Source organism: Pteropus medius, unplaced genomic scaffold, assembly GCF_902729225.1.
Source record: "Pteropus medius unplaced genomic scaffold, Ma_sr-lr_union100, whole genome shotgun sequence".
NCBI lineage: Eukaryota > Metazoa > Chordata > Mammalia > Chiroptera > Pteropodidae > Pteropus > Pteropus medius.
In genome coordinates this window covers 24,350,026-24,366,135 of record NW_024344240.1, presented here as the reverse complement: position 1 = coordinate 24,366,135, position 16,110 = coordinate 24,350,026, and the positions used below count along the sequence as shown (strand labels likewise).

The following is a 16,110-nucleotide window of genomic DNA, read 5'->3' as shown; positions in this document are numbered from 1 at the left end:
CACAATCCAGTATTATGTGTTTACAACAGAAAGATGCTAAAAATAAGTGAGCCACTTATTAAGTGGTTACTAGTGCCAAAACTAGATGATAAGCAGTCATTCAAAATTTTAAAAAGTATTCACTGAGCAGCTATTTTACAAATGAGGAACCTGAAGTTAAATGATTTGTTCAAGGTCACACAATTATAAAATGCCAAAGTCAGTTCAACTGAGGCACATATAGTTCCAAAGTTCATGCTCTATTCTCTCTATTCCCACTCTTTCTAGTTATGAAACTGCCTGCTTTTTTGGGTAGTAGACATTTGGCCAAAAGACCACAAGACATACAGGCAGAACTTGCTTTGCACAGTAGTGCAGGATAGTAAAAATGACTGTGCAAGCCAAAAATCACGTAAAACAATCTTAATAACCAATGGGAAAAATGACTATTTCATGACCTTAAAAAAAGTTTGTCAAAACATTAAAAACTGTCAGTTTTTAAAATTTAAAAATAGTAAAACTAGTTTTATTTAGTATGCTATATTTCAAAATAGAAACATTGAGAATTGTTTATTTGTATTAAAAAAAAAAAAAAAAAAACTTGCCGAGAGTAACTGGAACAGTTCTTGCCTTCTTTTTGTTGTATAACTTACAATACAAAGTGAGCATCTTTTCTATGCCTTGGCAAACTGTCATACTCCTTTCTAAATTTAAATCGGCTTTCAAAATTTTATTCTTTGTGTTTCAGTGTCATGAAAGATCTTTAAGAGTTCCTTTAATTTGACTCTTTTGACTACATCACATCTCTGGACATTTTCATCCTGTCACAAACACTTTACTCATTTATGTTGACAAGTTTGCCTTCACTAAGTTCCTCTAGCTAAAATCTCTTAAATAGTGGCAGTGTCAAAATTCCGCAGTCAGCCATGTCTTCTATAATTCCACTTATGTTTGATTTGACTTTCAGCATTATCATGTTCATTTCTTTGCTTCACTTTTACCTTTGTTAGCCAATTCTCTTTTGATTATCCATTAAAACATCCCATAGATTTATTACTGGGAAGCAACACAACTATATACTCTCTCGTCTTGTGCATTAATGAATATTGTACAATAATCAGTCACTGACAGACTTTCAAAAAAGTGACATGATTGGCTCCTAATCATGATGCATACCTACTACTTGCACAGTGATCTATGGACTTAAGAGCTAGCAGAAAAGTTAGTACTTTATAAAATTACAGCAAATATACTGTGGCAACTAAAATCAAACCATATTGTTGAGGAACTGGTACTTAACAACCTATGGTAACTGAAAGTCATACATACTGAAAACTTGCAAAGAATTAGGGCTGCCTGTATGTTTTTTCTTGTCACATCTATTACAACCACCCTTTCTTATCCAAAACGATGCTTCTAAAAAAGCTAATCTCAATTCAACAGAATGGGCATTATTATTGTTGGTAATAATTCCATCCAGGGGGCCAGTGTATGTTATGAGGCAGAATGTGGTCAGTGGTCAGAAATACCTATCACAGAAAAGATAAATACTTCTATCCACCCCAACATACCAGCAAGATTTTTGAATTTTTATAAAAGAATGTTTCCTTCAGAAGTACAAAGTACTAATAACTCTGTTGATTTATCAAGTATTATCCCCAATTCTCACCCTCCTATAACGGAATACTCACAAATATGACCTCAAAAAAAAAAAATCTAAAATGCTAGACCATAATTAACCATGTATTATGTCCAAGCCTTATGGAGTTGCTAATTAGGAAATCTACATGAAGTGGGTTCCTTGGGTCAGGCAGAGGATAATGAGTTCCTTGGGTTAGACAGAGGATAATGAGTAGCAGGAGAGGCAAACATTAGCTAGAACACAGGATTTAAAAAACACTTTCCTTAGGTATATGGGCAAGTTTATAGCTCTGCCATATAAGGTTTGGAAAGCCTACACTGGTCACTACATATAAAATAGTCTCTGTCTCCCAATATTAACTCTAAAGAACTACCTTGTCATGAGTGGAATTTCAGTTTCCCATCTAGCAGCCACTAAGCCACAGTATCCAAAGATCTCTTTCAACACTAAATTACATCTATATTAAGATGATTACATACAAGTGTTAAATATATACTGTGTTCTGCTTCTATTGTCATACTTCTAACCCTCACCACAAAAAAATTATGAAGAGAAACTAGACATTATGAAAGATTAAACAAATCTAAAGCTGCCTAAAATAAAGGTATAAAACTTAATTCCCTACATATTTCTATGAATAAATCACTATATTAAACTTAAAGAGAGGTCAATGCTGTGAAGTGATTACAAACACACATCTATTTCTCTCCTACATTCAATGAAGTCTATCTGTGAGAAGACTAAGTTAAAGTTGGTTATATTTCAAAACAATTATTTAACGCCAATGATCTGTCCAAAGTGCAACCTAAAATGATAATTCTCTAGAGTATATATTTTATCTTTGAAAAGACAGAACCAGAGTGATAAAGACCAGTCTAATATGAAAATAATTCATGAATCTATTGGGCACCCATTTTAGCTCAACTCGGATCAACAGAGTAATTGTTTAACAAATATTTATTAAAAGGATTTTTTAAAAGATGAGTAAAATATCGTCTCTGTTTTCCATGGGCTTACACTCTAATAAGGGGCTGAATGAGCCACATAAAGGATTATAATAGAAATAAGGTATAGCGAGTTTAAAGACAAAGAGTGTGTTAACTCAGGAAAGGTTGCATAAGGTACGGAATTTTGATAAGATAAAATAGAGAACAGTCAAGAGGGAAAAGCAAAAGTACCATTTTGAAGAAAAGAGACTAATTCAGTTCAGCTGAAACTTAGGGTGCTTTTAGGGATAAATTACATACTTAAATATTAGTTGAAGTCTCAAAGTGCCACAGAGATCCACAATCATAATACCATCCACAATTAGAAGATTAAGGTCAAAGAAATGGTAAAGTGCCTAGGGCTGGAAACAGTAAATCTTTAATTAAACCGTGTCTGCCTTTTTGGATGTCATTGAGAACTGAGACTTTCTGCATACACTTAATTACAAGCACTAAGACCTAAAGCCCTTACATCAATATGACTTTATCATTTGTTCCAGGAAATTCTTGCCCAGGAAGTAAATAACTTTATTATTAGCTTTAGGAACTCCTCAAAAATTCATTTAACTGAACGACAGACTGCCCAACCAGCCCCTTAGTACAATAAATTGCTCAGCTGGGCAAACCTGCTCACTTATCAAACAAATATTTGCTCATATTGTTCCACCAATCCTAAGTTATTCTATCACAAACTTTGCCCAGTGCCAATATGTTCTCTGTACTGAAAGAACCTGCCTTAAACCACTAGAATCCAGACTCCAAAACCCTATAAATACCCATCATCCATGACCTCTCCTTTCTGGTCTTTTTGAAAAGGTGACAGGTTGAATCCAGTCCTAAATTTAGAAATCTGAAATGTGTAGCAAAGGCATTAGCAAGCTGATATAGCTAATAAATAGAAACACAAGAGTTAGTGGAAATTAAAAAGTCTACAAAAAAAATGGTAACTGAAAGAGTAAGCACTGACTGTGGTTATCGTCCAATGGAATAAATACAATATCTACTCTATAAAAACATTCATTTTGGCCTTCCTATAAATATATATATTCTTAGCCTGTACAGACAACAGGAGGTCCTCAAATAACATCATTTCATTATAATGTTGATGCGATACTATAGGTACTTAACTCTTGTTTATAGCAATTAGCCTATGGTAAAATGGTTTTGTTATGTGTTATTTCACTTAAAGCTGCAGAATCTATTGATGATGTTAAGTGAGGACTTACTGTAGTTATCTCTATCAAAGCTTGATGAAAACAATCTTTAAAATCATCCTTTTTTTTTTTTTTTCTCATACAGGAACTCTCTAATCTTAACTGAATTTCCTAAGTAGATTTCCTCAGAAAAGAAAATGAAGTGATTTACAGACAGGAGTCTATTTATAAGTTAGCTTTCATATGATGAACTAATTAACATACAGTGGCATTCTTATGTGTTTGGATAAAATAAATGTTTGACAGAATAATTTCTAGGCTGAATGAATAAAAGTTGGCTTATAATCCTCCATTTATGAAGAATCTGGAGCAGAGAAAAAGGAGTACAACCATAAAGCTGCTCTCTATTTGACTTACCCTGAAAACTCAGAGATGTGAAATAAAACCATAAAACTAACGATCAGGGCAATCTGTTTTGAAATGCCTCTTTATGTTGTGTGAAGAAGCTTACAAAATGCTTAACTTATAAAACTTCAGTGAATACAGTTTAAAAAGCCCAGGCTTTAGAGTAAGAGGCCTAGAAGCAATGGCCTATTCATTTCGACCAATACGCATTACACATTTCAAAGAGAATTTTGGATGATGGAAGAATATTAAACCAGGAGTCTAGAGATCTGGATTTTAGGCCCCAACTGTCTAGACTTTACCTGGTACCTAACCCTCCATTCCTTTGTACCCTTGATCCTTCATTTTAGCTATGCTGAACATTTTATAGGTTAAGACAAAGATAGATACCAACATAAAAACTCAATACACGTTAGCTATTATTATTACCACTATTCCCTAAAAGCAACATGTTATTTCTTACTTCTTACATCTGCTTTTCCCCTTCTCTTGGCTATCCCTGAAACTCCAGTTTTACCTTCCCAGATCCCCCATCTGCAGGAAGAGTTGCTTCCACAGTACCCTCTACATATAGTCACTCACTACTTCAAATGTACTGATTTGTCTGTCTCTCCAACCAGACTGTAAGCTGCTTAAGGGCAGAAAACGTCTTCGTATTTCCAAAGTGCCAATATATGGGAAAGAAACTAAAACCATCTGCAGAAAGAATAAATGCATGTGTGTATGTACTAAATAAACCAAATGACTCCTGGTATTCTTTCCACTGACATTCTAGAAACCAAGCTTGGGATTTTTAAAGAAAGTTGATACTAAGCAACAAATTAGGAAGTCAGAAGGAAAATCTGGTGGGGGAGAGAGCAGGCTAAATTAGTTCAGTTTGAAACAGTTAAAGATCCAGTAAAGAGGCCAGTACTAAGGCGACAGATTTAGAAATCACCTTTGTGAAGAGACTGTTGAAGTCCAGGGTAGTTTAGATATAAGGGTAAGTTTAGAATATGTTAAACAGGATTTACAGCAATTACATCAGTTGAGTATTATGACAAAGGAAGGACAGGGTAATAGAATTACTATTTATTTTGTACTAACAATATGTTAGACATTGTACTAATGCTTTTACGAATTAAAAAATCAAATCCTCACAACAACCTTCTGAGATGAATATTTTTATCCCCATTTTATAATGTAGAAATCCAGATGAAGCATAGTAAATGAAGAAATGAATGGAAGCTAAGGGAAGTCAGACAGCTCTAGGTAGCACCTTGATTCTCAACCTAATGACATCCATCTTACATGTAGGCAGTTCCACTCTTCTAATACATATAGGTGCTGTAGTTATTTACAAAATATGAATTCACTTAAGATAAACTCAATTCACAGTCAATTTCTCTCATGTATTTTTTTCAAACTAATATTAAAAGCAGGACTATCATGTAGGGGGTCTATTAAATGTTTCTGATATTTAAAAGAAGAAAGGGGTTATCTCCTGGCCCAGCAATTCTATTCCTAGGTATATAACTAACAGAAATATACCTATATGTTCACCTGAAGACAAGTACTAGTATATTCATAGAGACACTACTTATAATAGCCCAAAAATGGAAACAACCGAGATAGCCTTCAACAACAGAATGAATAAAATGTGGTATATTCACAGAGAAATACCATAGAGCAATGAAAATGAACGATCTACAGCTACACTAAGTAAATACAAATGAATTTCATAAACATAGTTCGAAGTGCAAAAAGTCCGATACAAGAGTACATACTGAATGGCTCTAATGATATAAAGTACACAAAAAGGCAAAACTAATCTATCCCATAAGAAGTCAAGATAATGGTTACCTCTGGGGGAGAGGACTAGGCAGTGACTATGGGGAGGAGGGTGTGGGAGTTAGGGGGAGCCCTGGCAGTGTTGATTATACAAGTGTGTACAATTATCATACCATTCACTTATGATGTATGTACTTTTCTGTGTGCATATTATACTTCGATAAGATTTTTGTTGTTTTTTTTTATTTTAAGGACCTGCCCATGTAAAAAGGTTGGAAATAATAATGTAGAAGAGATCAGGGATTCAAATCCAGGTCTCCCTGAACTCAAAATCCTGCTTTTTGTCACTTTTATCAAACTGCTTCCCTTAAGATTATCTACTGGTGCACAGAATGGCTTCCTTAAGTAAAATCAAACATGATAAAAGTATCCACTAAATAAAGTTGCTTTAGCAAAGACACCTAATCGAATTGATCTATAAAAAATATAATTATGACCCTCATTCATTTTTTATCCTCTACTAAAAAGTGTTAAAACTAGAGTGGGGGGACCACAGAAATTTGGAGATTGAGAAAACCCTCAATAAGACCTAGCTCAACAACTTCATTTCTATATAAAAAAAAATGAGGCCCCAAGAAATTAAGACAATTGGCCAACCAATTGGTTGGCAGTAGAGCCATGGCTAAAACTCAGGTTCAAGCATTCATTATATCTTTATTTAAATATTTATTGAAGAAATACAATATTCTCAGACTATTTTAGTTGCTGGGGGTAGATATTATATCCAGGTAAATGGAGAAAGATAATAACCAAGTCAATTTTTTTTTTTTAAAGAGAGATTGCAAGCTTTAATAAGAAAATTATAAAAACAGTAACCTGATAAATTAACTTTGTCCTTTGGATAGGACAGTCTGCCTTTCTCGGGTCAAATTTAAGCAAGTCTTTTCTTTTTGAAACAGACATACATCTCCAATAATGTGCTATATTTAACATTTATTAAGTACTTTCCATGTATCAGGCAATGTTCTCATTGCTTTTCATGTACTTATTCTCAAGACATCTCTGTGAGACAAGGTACATACATGCCATTACTATATAATTTATTTACAGGAGAGGACACACACAGCTCCTGTGGGCCTAGCATTACCCCAGTGGAAGTTCCATCAGTTGTAACCTATTCATATGTATCATGAAAAGAAGACTGTGATCATTGGCTCTCAACTTTTAAGTGTGTCGCAGAATCATGTGGAAAAACTTGTAAAATATACAGATATCTATTCCAGAGATTTAAATTTTAAAGTATTTGATTTCCAGTCCAGTACTTTCTTAAAAAATAAACAAAAAAACATTTTGCTTCATAAGGAACCAAAGAGATTAACCTCTCCATCACCGCAAATGAAAGACTCCTAAACATAGAGAAACAATGCAAGTGGGCAAACAGATATTTCATTTGATGCTACTGAGAATCAATTCCACAATTACTATCAGCAAACACAGGATCTCTTTTTCCACAATTCTGACCATCTATGGAAATAATGTCCTTTAAAATGTATTAAAGGCAAATAATCACTGAGATTGCCAAGTCACACTTTTGACAATAAACCAGTGAAAAGAAAACTCAGCCCTCATGAAGAGAAAAAAGTATATGATCCTTCAACAAGAGTCCTGATGTATATAACTCACATAAATTCAATGGAGCCTCAGTTTCCTCATGGGCAAAACAGAGATCCTATTAATAATACCTACTCCATAAGGCTACTTTAGGAATGAATAAGATATTTGCAAAAGGGCTTAGATAATTGCCTCTGTGAGCTATCATTAGTCCTTTAAGAAATATTAAGAATACATTAGTCCATCTAAATAAGTATGTTAATTAAGTTTCTGAACATCAAAATAGCATGAATCAATGTTCTCTTTCTGCACATCTCTTTATTGAAACTACCTGATATAATTTAGACATAGAACTCTAAATTTGCTACTGACAAATTCATTCGATAACTATGTATTATATGCCCACCATGAATAAAAGTCTTGGGAAAAATCTAAGAATGAGATGCACAAAAGGTAAGATTCTGTCCACCATGGAACACAGAGTCTAAAAGCAAAAATAACAATTAAACATCTAATCATACAAATATATGGTTATAAGTTATGATATGTACTGTTATAAAAAATAAAAGGTATGGTTATAGATAATATAGGATGAAGTGGGGGTAGAGAATTTGAGAAAGGTTCTCTGAGGAAGTGATACTTAACCTGAATACTAAAGGATTAGCAGCAGAAAGCCAGAGGTGTGAATGTCAGAATACTCCAAGCACAGGAAATACCTATGTTTGAAGGCTCTGAAGCTGGGGAGACCTCAGTCCATTTGAAGAAGTAAAATAACATTAGTGCGGCTGAGGCTCACTGAACATGAAAGAGAATGTCCTAAAATGAAGTTAGAGAGAAAGGCAAAGGTAAGATGATGAAAAGAGAGTGAAGATTTTATCCTAAGTGTAATGGGAAACAAATGAAGTATTTTTTAAAATGGGAATGGCATAACTTTGCATTTTTAAGAGCTCTCTTTAGCAACTGTGTGAAGAGTATATTGAACAGAATAAGTAACAAACAGAAAGTCCTAGCCCAATATTCCAGATGGGAGATGATAGTAGTGTAGACTAAAGTAGCAACAATATAGATCAAAAGAAATGGATTGTTAAAAGTTGAATTGACACAACTTGAGTTTTGTAATAGGTTTGAATTTAGCTTCTATTTCCAAAGAAGTTAAATAATTAAACTCTTCAGTCACAACTAACGTAGGTAGGTCTCCTGATAAAAGCTCAAGATAAAAGCTCAAGAGCCAACTGTGACCACAATGAGATACCACTTCACAGCCACAAAAATGGCTATTATCAAAGACAGACCAAAGGAAGTGTTGGCTAGGATATGAGGAAAGTAGAACCCTCATATACTGCTGGTGGAGATGTAAAATGGTACATTTTGTATACAGAAAACATTCTAGCAGTTCCTCGAAATGTTAAACATTAGAATGAACACATGGCCTGGAAAAATCATTCCTATGTATATACCCAAGAGAAATGAAAACCTATGTCCACACAAAAATTTGTATATCAATGTTCACAGCAATGTTATTCGTAATAGCCAAAAATGGAAACAACACAAATGTCCATCAACTGACTCTGGATAAATAAAATGTAGTATTACCCACACAACAGAATATTATTCAGCCATAAATGGGAATGATGTTCTGATACATGCTACAACATAAACCTTGAAAACATTATGCTAAGTAAAAGAGCCAGTCACTAAACACTATATATTATATGATTCCATTTATTTAAAAGTCCAGAACAGGCAAATTCATAAAGACAGAAAGCAGACTGAAAGTTGCCCAGGGTTAGGAGGTGGGGATAGGGAGTAATAGCTAATGGATAAGCAGTTTCCTTGAATGATAAAAATGTTTTCAACTTAGATTGTAGTGATGTTTACACAATTCTGTGAATATATGAAAACCACTGATCTGTGAACTTTAAATTGATGAAGTTTATATGTAAATCATCTCAATTTTTTAAAAAGAGGCAACTGTGAGTAAATGTGATATTTTCCTTTAACAAATAACAAATAAATCAAACTTTATTTCCCGAATATTTCTTAGAGGACATGTAGAGATTTGTTCTTTGCAAAGCATTATTCCTGAGAAGTTTTTAACACATTAATTGTGTTAAATAAAATAGAACTAATTACTTTAGGAACTTGTAATTAAACAATAATAAGTATTTTCATTACTTGTGAAGCTTTAAAAAAAAGACATATATCCAGGACCCAAATATTCTGGTTCAGTAGGTCTGGAATGAAATCGTCACATTTGTATTTATTTTCTTTAAAGAGCCATAGGTAATTGGATAAGAATTCCTAATAGATTCACTGACTTAAAGGAAACTGCTGGTAAACACTTGTACAAAAAGACATATCACTCTATAATGCAAGTAACTAACTATCTTTAAACTTTATTTTTATAAATTCAGAATTTCACTTGTTTATAATTTTTTTAAAAAGACACTCTGTTGCCTTTTCTATTATGCTTTTATCCTATGCACAATTGGCATTTAATGCACTAGAGAGCTTAAGGGAAATCACCACATTTTCTTAAAAGCTTATGCAATCTAGTTAAGTTCTGTATCTTAAAAAGAGAGAACAAAATACTCAAAGAAAATTATGCAAGGACGTGGTTCCATAGTGTAGTGGTTAGCATGTCTGCTTTACAAGCAGAAGGTCCTGGGTTCGCGTCCCAGTGGAGCAATGGTCCATGGTCTATGGCTATGCTACCCTGAACGAGCCCAATGTCTGATCTCAGAAGCTAAGCAAGGTTGGGCCTGGTTAGTACTTGGATGGGAAACCACCTAGAAAGACTAGGTGCTGTTGGCATAAATAATAATAAATAATTTAAAAAAAAAAGAAAGAAAGAAAATGATGCAAAATCATTAGAAATGTGAAGGACAGCACCATGATTAGATTTATTTATTTACAAAATAAACAAAAAATCCATTAGGTTAGATTGTACCTAGGAAGCAAAATCAATCTGGCTTAATAGAAAATAAGGTGTGCAACAATTCCATTAAAAAAACAAGCACCAACAGTTGAATCTAACCTCTGGGCTCAACATAAATACTCAGGGACAGGGTTTGGAACTGAGAAACATGAAGTCAATCTGGTGCCAACTGTCATTAAGGCAGCTTTGTTCAGCAGAAAGAGCAGTTAGAAGACTTAGCACATGCTCTCTCATTTAGCCATATGACCTTGGGCAAATTACTCTAAAACTTTCTAAATCTTACTTTCATCTACTTTCAAAACAAGATCATACCTGTTCTTCCTATTTCAGAGTGTGGTTCTGAGAAGCACATGAGACAATACCTATGAAATTGCTACATACAAAGTAAAGGTAGTAAATTATTTAGAAGGATACACTCTATTTGCTAACAGTTCAGATAGTTCCACTTCAAAAACTGGAAATTACAAAAAATGAATCCTTTCTCTAAAAACAAACATAAAAACAGTATATAAAACCGTTCAAGTCACTTGAAAATATTATATTAATATTGTGTCTTTAACTTCAGTCTCAAAATTGCATAGTATTCTGTAACTCTCTCTTCTTTTCTAGTTCTCATGATTATTCTGTTAATAAGCCTGAAATTAGCAGCAAGAGACAGTACTGTACATAGATTAAATATAAAGCAGAAGTTGCAATGAATATAGAGAAGGCAGGCCAACGAAAGACTGAAGCAAAAGAAACATTTTCATTGCTTAAATGGTAAGTTTTCTATTGAAACCATACCCCAAGTAGGTAGTACAGGCTACTGATGGTCTCTTCATAAACCACATTCTCTTTTTCAGCAAAGAATTTCCACTCCAAAGAAAAAACACACAAAGAACAAATTTTCATTAGGAATAAAACCACAATTTTCTCATCCATAAATTAAGGAAGATAAACAAGATGATTTCAGAGAGACTTTTCGGCTCTAACATTCTACAATCTATGGATCAGATCCTCTCCTTGATTCCTGGTAGAAATTCTGTTAAAACAGAAAGAAATGTTTCTTTTGTTCAGGCTGTTGGCTTTTGGGTTACCTCTAAGATTAAAGGAACATCTAATACAGGTTTTCACAGCAATATAATGAGCTCATTCATATAAGGACAAAAAACACATTCAGTTATTTGTTAGTGAAACAAAAAATACAACTATCATTTAGAACACACTATCGAGTAAAGATGGTAAACAAAAATACACAGTGTAACAAGAAATAGATAATTAATGTGACTGACACAAAAGAGACTGGCTGGGCAAATTCTGAATTCTAAAAACATTTTACTATATCTCGCCACCAAAATGTAACAACTAATAATATAAACAGAACTTTGTTGCCATTTTTAATCTCCAATTGGCTAACCTGAAATTCTTTCAAGCTTTAAAATTCTTTAGATTCAATAAGCAAACATTTCAGCTTTAAACAGTTAAGGAAGTGATACATTAAAAACAGTGATATAGTTACTGCCTACTCAGTATCTCTTCTAAGACAACTAATAATAAGCTTAAATCTAACATTCTAGAACAGAACTCTTAACTTCCCCCCTTTAAACCTGCTCCTCATTCTTGCTTCACCAGTCTCAGTTTTATCCAGCAATCATCCCTGATTTCTCTCTTTTCCGCATTCTCCACATCTAATCCATCAGTAAGTCCCGCTTGCTTGACCTCCAAAATATACCCAGAATCTGTCCTTTTCTCTCCATTTCCGCTATTACTACCACTCTGTTTCAAGGCAACATCTTCTCTCATCTAGAATTAGTCTAAGAGGTTCCTGTCTTCCTTCCATTCTGTCTTCTTCACAATTCATAATCTACACCCAGAGTGATCTTTTTCAAAATCACCAATCTCTCCCTTCTGTTTAAACACCTCGAAGGCTGCCCACTTTCCAGTGGATTTTATTAAAATACCATTTAAACTTCTTCTATAGACCTAATATGATCTGGTCTCTACCTGGCCCACTGACCTCACTCTTTTCTCATGTTACTTATACTCTAACTACACTAGCCTTCTTTAAAAAAAAAATTTTTTTTTTAAAGGAAAGAAGAAGAGGAAGAAGAAAAAAAGAAACACTTATTCTACCTTCAGATAGCTGCACTAGCTTGTTTCCTCTGCCTAGAAAAATTCTTTCCTCAGGTCTTTGAATGGCTGGTTCCTTATCATTCAGGCCTTACCTCAAACATGCTCTTCCTTAAAGAGGCCTTCTTTACCATTTTACCTAAAAAAAAAAAAATCAGGGGAGGGAAGGCAGATAGGCAGAGCATAGGATTTTTAGGGCAGTGAAACTACTCTGTATAACATAATGAAGGATGATACATGTCATAAATTTGTCCAAACCCATAGAACGTGTAATAATCAAGAGTAAAGTGTAATGTAAACTATGGAGTTTGGGTGATTATGATGTGTCAGTTTAGGTTCATCAAGTATAACAAATGTACCGCTCTGGTGAAGAATGTTGGTAATAAGGTATGCATGTGTGAGGGCAAGAGGTGTGTGGGAAAGCTTTGTACTTTCCCCTCAATTTTGCTGTGAACCTAAAACTGCTCCAAAAAATTAAGTTTTGATATAAAATTTTAAAAAATTTAAAGTATCTCACTAAGTAGCCCCTACCTTAGCATACTTTCTCCCTCGTAACTTAACATTGACTGAAATAATCTTATTTATGTATTTCAGGGGTTTATTGCCTGTGTCTCCTCCACTTCTCCACTTGCACTATATAGGTAGGAATCGTGGCTGTCTTAATCACCACCATATTCCTAGCAAGAAAGAAAGGCACCTGGCCCGAGTAGGCAAATAAGACCACTGTGTTCCACCTTGAAGGCTGTGTACAGCACACCTTAAGATGGATCATTTACAAGGATTTTGATTTGATGGAATCTCCTGGGAGATTTGTAAAATAAGAGCCCTGGAAAAATCTGAAAAACTATTGCTACGATACTTCTATTACTAAAAAGCATAACAGTTCTAGATATGCTGCTGTTAACAATGTGCTACTAAGGTAGTTAGAATATTCGGGTTTCTCATCTTTGGCACTACTGACATAGTCAGCTAGATAATCCTTTATTGTGGGGGCTGTGTACTGTAGGATGTTTAGCAGCATCTGTGGTCTCTCTCTACCCTCTAGATGCTAGAAGCACAACTCCCTAAGGTGTAATAACTAAAAATGTCTCCAGACACTACAAAATATTTCCTGGGGCTCGAAACTGCCCCAAATTGTAAACCATCGGAATATGATGAAAATAACAAACCAAAAAAAAAGTATAGTCTTAACACCTGAATCTCAGTTACTTCATTTACTAATAATAGGCTCTAGGTTACTTAGGCTATAATTCATATCATAGGTAGTTCAACTGTACACACTAATTTACAACATCTGAGGAAACCTCTGGATAGTTACACTGCTCATTTTGTTTCTTTAACCCAATACCCATTATCAGAATTCAGGGCAACAGACAGGAACAGAAAAGCAAAGATCGAATCTAAAGACTAAAAGAATTTTCACATAAATGCTCACATATAGTATGTATACATAATGTTATTGTTAATTTTTCAGAGAAACTGATGCATTGAAAAGTGTTGCAAAGTCATAGTCAGAAGTTAGATAAATAAAATACCTAGATCACCTAACTGTCAATCTAGTATTCTATGGCATAAGAAAATTTCTCCCCAGCATCAGACCCAGCACTGAGAATTTACGACATGAAGTACAACAACCTATGTAAAGATCTAAGGATAAGGAATGCTTTTTTCCCTTTAGAAATTATGGCAAATTACATATTAACATTCTCAATTAGTTATTTATCCTTCCCCCAAAGAGCAAAATAATCCCGTCCCATTGTCTTTGGACCTGGCCACATGACTGGTCTGTCTGCTGGCAGATAAGCAGATGTAACATATATCACATATGAGCAAAAACTTCAAATGCAAATGTGTGATTTGGCTTGCTCTCTGGGACTTCTGCGATCTGCCATGGGAACATGTGAGAACATGTCCCAGGCAGTCTCCTTCAGTCTGGGTCCCAGAATGAGAAGACACATGGAGCTGACCTGCAATAGACAGGCAACCTAGAGCAATCGCATCTGACCTACAGCCCTCATGTAATGTGTGTGCTTATTCTAAGTCACTGAGCTTCTGGAGTATTCAATTCCTGCGGCAAAGGCTGACTAACACAGAATATGTATTTTTGGTACACTAACATTTAAATATTTGCATAACTCTAAATTTTAGTGTATATGCCTTTATAGGTTGTTATATGTGTGTGTATATACAAACACACACTATTTTATCTTCTGCTTTTTAAATTTAATATTTAAATTTAATATTCGTGAATATTTTTAGAGATAAAAAAAAACTACCAGAACATGCGCAGTGAAGACAGATATTCTACAATTCATAATTTACATTTTGATACTTAAATACCAGGAAAGTAAGCACAGCATGAATTCTAAGCACAAGCCCCCAGAATCCAGAAATGACAGTCTACAAATCTAGAGTTAAAATACAGTAGGCCCTGATGTCCTCCACTTTTATTCTTAACAAGTATTCCCTCTGTTATCTAAAAATATCCCCCAAAATAAATACTTACAGCTATACATTTGCCATCAGACTTTAAAATGTACTCATTTAAGAAGGAAAAAGCAAAAAATTAAAAGTTTTATGTAATTCTAATTGTTATTATTCTGCATGGAAAACCAAAAAGTTATAAAATAATTTCAGCATATAGGAAACAGACCTGGCAAACAGCTCACTTGTTTGAAACCTCTTTTTCCATGACGGAGAAGGAATTACTTACCACACATGCCATGAATATTTATCACTTGCTATTAACAGTGATCTACTTAAATGGCTTCTGTTCCCACCTCTCCACCAAAATAGTTCCTGTTAAGTTCACCAATAAATATCAAATTGCCAAAACCGATGGTCACTTTTCTCTCTTTTTGGCCTCTGATCTCTTTAGAAACACTAGATACAAACAAACGACAGCTCCCTCCCCTCCTTGAAATACTTTCATGCTTTTTGTGATACATTTCCCTGGTTTTTCCTCCTATCTCGCAGGCTTCTCTTAGCTTCCTCTATTTGCTTTCTCTCCTTGAAATGCCCTGTAAATGCTGGTGTTCTTCAGGCTGGGTCTCACAGCCCTTCTCTTTCACCCTCTTCACTCTCCCTCTTAATCATTTCAATAGTTTTAAACACCAACTACACTGAAGAAGCTGCTTCCTAAATGAGTATCTCCAGCACAGACCTCTCTGGAATTCCTTATACCCAACTTCCTTCTTGACATATCCACTAAAATGCCTGACAGGTATTTCAGATTTAACATGACCCAAAGCAAACTCTTAATCTCACCTAAATCTGCTTCATCTTCAAATTCATCCTCTCTAGTTTTTCCCATCTCAGAATACAGTTTCACACCCCCATCAATCCAATTACTCATATCATACCTCAGAGTCATTCCTGTCACTTCCTTCTCCCTTAACTATCACATCCAATCCACCATCAAATACTGTCAATTCTACTTCCAAAGCATAGCTCAAATATATCCACTTCCTGCCAACTTCACTATCACCACCAACCCAGACTAAGCAACTCTACTGA

General features: G+C 34.5%; 1 protein-coding gene across 2 annotated transcripts in view; it reads right to left on the bottom strand.

Annotated features, from left to right (window-relative positions):
- The window catches only part of ADIPOR2 (adiponectin receptor 2), a 74,570-nt gene that overhangs the window by 22,756 nt on the left and 35,704 nt on the right, over positions 1-16,110 (bottom strand). The window contains exon 2 of one of the 2 annotated variants that reach the window (XM_039869212.1): positions 12,690-12,733. The exons of the other annotated variant lie outside the window; for it this stretch is intronic. Within the exon in view, the coding sequence (XP_039725146.1) occupies positions 12,690-12,728 (39 nt within the window). The 5' untranslated portion in view covers positions 12,729-12,733. The remainder of the gene's footprint in view (positions 1-12,689; positions 12,734-16,110) is intronic. 2 annotated transcript variants of the gene reach the window in all.